This window comes from Dryobates pubescens, chromosome 23, assembly GCF_014839835.1.
Source record: "Dryobates pubescens isolate bDryPub1 chromosome 23, bDryPub1.pri, whole genome shotgun sequence".
Lineage (NCBI taxonomy): Eukaryota > Metazoa > Chordata > Aves > Piciformes > Picidae > Dryobates > Dryobates pubescens.
In genome coordinates this window covers 13,659,108-13,665,107 of record NC_071634.1, presented here as the reverse complement: position 1 = coordinate 13,665,107, position 6,000 = coordinate 13,659,108, and the positions used below count along the sequence as shown (strand labels likewise).

Here is a 6,000-nt window from a genome sequence, read left to right as displayed (position 1 = left end):
CCCTGCTGTGCTGCCAGACACCTCTTCCCCTTCCACATCACTCCTCCAGGAAGCCTGACCTCTCTCTTGGGTGTTTGTTGATCTGCTTTTGCATTGCCTGCTCCCAAGGGCAAAGCTACAGGTGGCAGCCTAGTGCAGTGCACCAGTGAGGCAAGATGTCTTCTCTTGTTGGCTCAAAGAGGAGCCTGGGAGGCAAAATTGCACTGGTTCCTGTCCTGGGGTGATCCCTTTCTCCTCTCACCATGGTCTTGATTATTTATTGGGGAGGGGGTGTGTGTTTGTGCTCTGCACACCCCTGAACATACACATGAATGCCCATGTGGTGATGGATTGTGGCCATCAGGGTCATGGTTGCATGCCAAAGAGAAGATGGAAGGACTTCACACAGCACCCAAATGTTAAGGACAGTGCTTGTTTCGGGGAAAGGACAGCAAGGACACGTTGGTAGGACAGTGCCCCTGCAGAGGAATCAGAGGGAGCCTGGCTGAAGCCTTTGAGAGGCTGCAGGTTCATGAGCTAGGACAGGGACAACTGGCTGAAGCTCTACAGCAGGCTGCTCTATTCAGCACATGGATAGAGAGAGAGGAGGGACAGGTTTCTAAGGGCTTTGTGGAGGGAAGCCAAGGTGCTCTGGCAATGCTGACCAACACCAAGGTGTCTGGTTTCCTTTCAGTGCTTTGGTTCCTGATGTTGCCCTAGCAAGCTCACTTCAAAGCACGTCCAGGGGCATCAAGAGTAGGGAGAGCTCTGGATGGAGGTAGTACTAACACCCTGACAGCACAGGAGGCAGGGCTGGGTGGTGTCACCTCAGGACACCTGTCCATCAAACCCAGCTGAACTTTATTGGTAGGGCCAGCTCAAATGCATCCTGGTTGCCCCTGGGTGGCTGGGTCATGGCCCAGTGTATTTATCTTCTCTGCTCCATGGCAGTGAGCAAAGTCCAGTTTGATTTTTGGGGGGGGAAGAGAATGCTTTGGAACATGCTGTCACCTGCAGTGAGTTGAGTGAGGTGTGCATGGGGTGCACAGCCCTCAGTCGCTCTTCCTGTGCCCCCTGCTTTGTGTTGGGATCCATTGTAAAGCAGAGGAGGTTGCTTTGAGCAGCCCATGTGTGCATCACACCCAACAGCTGCAGGTGTAGGGCTCTGGGCAGGAGTGGCAGTAAAATATGATGCAGATGAGCCATCTTATCTTACTCTCCATCATGGATGAGGGGCCAGGGTGATTAATGGGGGCTGTAATGAGCGTGGAGAGCTTGGCCATCACAAATTAATGTGGGGCTTTCTGGGAGGGTAAAGCACTCCAGGAGGGGATAACAGTGGTGACAGCAAATCTGAATTTCCTTAAAGCTTACTCAGCATCTTCTCATGTGGTTTCCTTTCCTCCAAACTATGATGATGAGGCGTGTGGAGAAGGATGGGTTCCCCCACAGCAGAGAGACAGGGAACCACTGGGGAGAATCCAGCAGAGACTACAAAAATGCTGAGGGGACTGGAGCACCTCTGGGGGGAGGAAGGGCTGAGAGCCCTGGAGAAGAGTAGCTTGAGAGGGGATCTGTGCAATGCTCAGCAAGGGCTAAAGGGAAGACAAGAGGATGGGGTCAGCATCTTTTCAATGGTGCCCAGTGAAAGGGCAAGGGGTAATGGGCACAAACTGGAGGTTCCATCTGCAAAGAGAAAAAAGGTCTTTGGTGTGAGGGTTGCTGGAGTCCTGTCTCAGCCTGCCCAGAGAGGTTGTGGAGTCTTCTTTTCTGCAGAGATTCCACACCCGCCTGGACATCGTGATCCCAGGCAAGCTGCTGTGGGTGACCCTGTGCTAACGGGTGGGTTGGATTAGATGATCTCCAGAGGTGCCTGCCAACCCCTACCATGCTGGGATCTTGTGATTAATAGATGCCCTGTGCCCCTGTATGCTTCATTAAACCCTGTCTCCAGCTCATTGCCCTCAGTCCTTTAATGATACATACTTGGAGGTGTTCATGTGCAGGACCTAAAATCCCTGCTCCAGCACCACCAAGTCAGGAACTGTGTGTTTTGGCTCACATTCTTGGGCAGTGATGCAACATGCAGGCCCAGGGGGATGCTGGAAAGACAGTAACAGTAAAAAGGGGAAGAGGGAGGGGTGAAGGCCAGAGGCTGTGGTGGGGTTGGCACTGCCAAGCAGGGCAGGACAGGGCAGGATGCAGGAGGTGCCAGGGGCTTTGCTTTCCTTGCATCCCAAATTTCTGTGTAAAGCAAAGGTGCTCCTGAAGGTGGTTGTACGGGTACCAGGACACAGTGCCAGATGGGTGCTGGTTGGAAAGAGGTGGGGGGTGTTTTTGGAGAGAGAGTTAATAGAGTTCCCATGGGACATGGGGGAAGTGCTGGTGACTCACCCCGGTGGGGTGCCTGGACAGGGCTGCCACGGTTTCAGGGCATGGCTCTGTGGTGAATGGCAACTCAGGAGGGGCTTACAGGGGTGTGTGCAGTGCTGGGGATCACGGGGGGGCTGTGTCAGGGCACATTGCCTCGCGTGGTTCCAGTGCAACCTTGGAGCTTTGGGTGGGATGGGGGGGAGGTCTGTCAGGTCCCGGGGGTCCGTGTCACATCATCCCGCAGAGCTTTGTGGGACTCCAGGGCACTGCAGGGCTGGGGAGGAGGGGGGCGGCCGGGAGTCCGTGTCACGCCGGCCCGTGGGGCGCCGAGAGGTAGGGTCCGGGGAATTGGTGTCACACCGTCCGGCGAGGCTCTGGAGAGAGTCTGGGAGGTTCATGTCACACCGTCCCGTGGGCATCTGGGGTGCTCCGTGTCCCCCAGTCCCGCGGGGGTGTGAGGGGGCCCGTGTCTCATCGTCCCACGGGAGTTTAACGGGGCCCATGCCACACCGCCCCGGGGGGCTCCGTGCGTTCGGACGAGTCCACGCCACGGCGTGCCGGGTGGGGAAGCCGGGGCGGACATCGGGACGCAGCCACGCTCGGCGGGGGTGTGCGGAGCGAGGGGGTGTGTGCCGGGGGGAAGGCGCGGGGGGGGGGGCAGGACTTGGTCGAACCCATGCCTGGCGGACGGGGGAGGCAGCCGTACCCCGCGCTGTGTTTGCCCGGCTGCTGCCGCCGCTCGACGCCTTCCCAGCCGCCCTCCCTGCGCCACGAGGAGAAGCCCAGGCTGAAGGTTGCGCAGCGGGGCAGGCGGTGAGCGGGGCACTGCCGCGGCCGTCTCGCAGTTCCGCTCTTTCCCCCCCCCGCCCCCCGCGCAGGGCCCGCGGTGGTACGTGCGGGGCGAGGCGAGACGGGGCGGAGGCCGCGGAGCTGTCGGTTGCCTGCTGCCGCTGTCGCCGCTTCGCCGTCGCCATGGCGCTGTGCGGCCGCTCCGCGCTCCTGCCGCCGGCTCAGCGCCCCTCGCCGCGCCGCCCCCGCGCCGCCGAGGCCTTCGTCAGGTAACGGAGCGGCCGGGAGGAAGCGGGGCCGGAGGCGAGAGCTGCCGGGGATATGGCGTTGAGGGAGCGCTGAGGACTGACAGGGAGGGGCCGAGCTCTGGGGGCTCTGCGCTGGGGGTGCTCTGCGCTGGGGGTGCTGCGGGCAGGGCGCTGGGGCGCAGTGCGAAGGAGGCTGGGGGCGTTCACGGTGTTAATAGCGGAACAGCGTTGTTAAGGGAGCTGGGGGGGCTGCCGAGGAGGGGGTGATGCTGGGGCAGCTGACGGGAAGGGGTTGGGGGCGTTAAGGGGCTTGGTTGGGGGAGGCTCGGGTGTTCAGAGAGGTGTTTGGAGCACTCAGGGTGGTGCTGGGGGAAGCAAATAGGTTGACAGTGGCACTGGGGTGGGGTGGTGGGGAGGATGGGGCGCTAGGGGCTTGGGAGGTGCAGAGGCAGGTCAGATGAGGGGTTTGGGGACATGAAGAAGAGGTTCTGTGGTGCACAGGGGGCTTTGGGGGCTGTTGCAGGGGGGTTGGGGTGGCGAAGGTGGCTGGAGTGGTTATGGCAGGCTGGAGCACTAAGAGCATCATTCGAGGGGCTGGGGGAAAAGGGCTGGGGCATTCTGAGGGCAGGTTTGTCTTGTGGGTGGCTGCTGGGAGAGCTGCTGGTGGCCTTGACAGCATGGCAGGCAAAGGCCTGGCTTGGCCTTACTGCTGAATCCTGAATCCCACTGGAAGAGGATGTGTGGGAGGCTGCAATGGACTGGATGCAGGGGGAGAGAAAGAGCTGTTTGGGGGCCTTGGAGCAAGACAGGTCTGGTGATCTAATTGTGGGGAGCTACGCCTGGCTTTGGGAAGGGATAGATGCCCCACATCTATCCTACCTTGGAAGTAGGGAAAAAGGGCTTGTGAAAGGTGGGAAGGCCGAATTAGGGTAGGGAGAGCAGAGGTCTGGGAGAGGTTGGGGGATTATGGAGAGAAAGGAGATGGTGTGTTTGTGTGGGCACCTGCTGGGTGGCTTCTGGAGAGCTGCTTGAGGCAACAACATTCTGTGAGCTTCAAAAAGATGGGGAAAATAATGTGAGGAGATGGGGCGTGGGGATGTGTTAGGTGGTAGCGCTGGCTCGACGGGAGCTCGGGTGTCAGCTCGGGTATCCTTAGGTTGCTGGAGCTCTGTTTCCACTTAGCATCTTAAGGTGCGCCGGTGTGCGTGTGTTAAGCTACAGCGTATTGTCTGAAGTGCCTGAATGTTACAAAGAACGACCCAGGAACTGAAGTGCTCGATGCTTTCAATAGTTACAACACAATACATGGAAACATTCGCTAGCCTGAAGCCGCTAATGGAGCGCCTGGGACGTCGCATGTAAATTTCACACAAACAGTTGTCCAAGCTGCCCGGCTGTTAGAGTGGTTACGCCTTTGCGATGGCTTTTCCATTTGAAAACAAACAAACCAACCCAAATGGCTGTGATGCTTTGTTTGAGGAGGGCAGCAAAAGCATTTTTACTTCCCGAGAAACGGGGAATTCTGCACGGAGAGGGAGAAATGGAGGTCGTTGTGTTTGCTTGGACTACATGAACATGGCTGTTCTGTGGTGGTTGTGCTCCCTCCCTGCCTGCAGCTAAGAATGAAATTGATCGTGAGGAGGAAGGGGGGTGAAAAAAATGACCTTTTCAGATAACAAATATTTGACTAAATTAATCTTGTTTGTTTAGAAGGAGCTTAGCATTTGTTTACAGCTGGGAAGCAGCTAAAAATGCACAAAGCCAAGATGGTTTAAAACCAAAAAAAAAAAAAAGCTGGGAGAGAAAATGGTTTCCACTGAAGCCTCTCTCTTTATGAGTGATTTTTCTTTCTTGTAATCTGAGATCCTGTTTGAGGGCTGTCATGAGAACATTTCGGCCTCCCTGTGAACATCTGCAAGCTTCTGAGCTCCACCGGGAGATGCAGGCAGCATCTGTAACCCGGCATGGCACCCGTCCACTTCCCCCCCTCTGCTCGGGGTTCGTTCTTGTGCCGGGTTTGTTGCAGGCCAGATGGAGGCAGGGAGGCCAGTGTTGGCCATAAATTTCCCAAGCAGTCAGCAGATACCAGGCAGTTCATTAAAAATAACTTAAAACAAAAAAATCCCTTTCCCCCCCCCCCCCCCCCCCCCAACCCCCCAAGTCCCAAACAGGAATGGAAAAATTCTCAAGACTATATAAAGAATAGAGAAAGGGCCAGAGATAATTCTTGGAGTTCTTCCACATACTTCAGAGTTTTTTGTCTGCTCTGTGGCGTGTTGGGAGCTGGTGCTCACCAGGCAAGCCAGTAGAGAAGTGGGGGGGTTGTAAATGAAATGGTTTGGAGGTTTACAGAGTTACAGGGTTTGTAAATGAAGAGGGAAAAGCCCTGAACAAAGAGGTGATGTTGGCAAAAAAGGGGGTCTGCCTCTTTAGAAGGTGGTGGCATGTTTTGTGTGTGTGTTTAGTGGTGGGTGAGCATCTCCTTTTAGACAGGCACTTCTACACAAAATGTAACTCAAATGTGGTGTTTCTTTTTCTCTTTCATGTCATTTTTTTCCCCCCCTAAACCCATTGCAAATTGGCTCTATTTGGTAGGGCTCTAGACCCACCC

The 6,000-nt window shown here is 56.4% G+C and overlaps 1 protein-coding gene across 1 annotated transcript in view; it reads left to right on the top strand.

Moving 5' to 3' along the window:
- The first annotated feature begins 3,232 nt into the window (after positions 1-3,232).
- The window catches only part of DNAAF9 (dynein axonemal assembly factor 9), a 74,182-nt gene continuing 71,414 nt past the window's right edge, over positions 3,233-6,000 (top strand). The window contains exon 1 of the mRNA XM_054172425.1: positions 3,233-3,410. Coding sequence (XP_054028400.1) covers positions 3,325-3,410 — 86 coding nt within the window. The 5' untranslated portion in view covers positions 3,233-3,324. The remainder of the gene's footprint in view (positions 3,411-6,000) is intronic.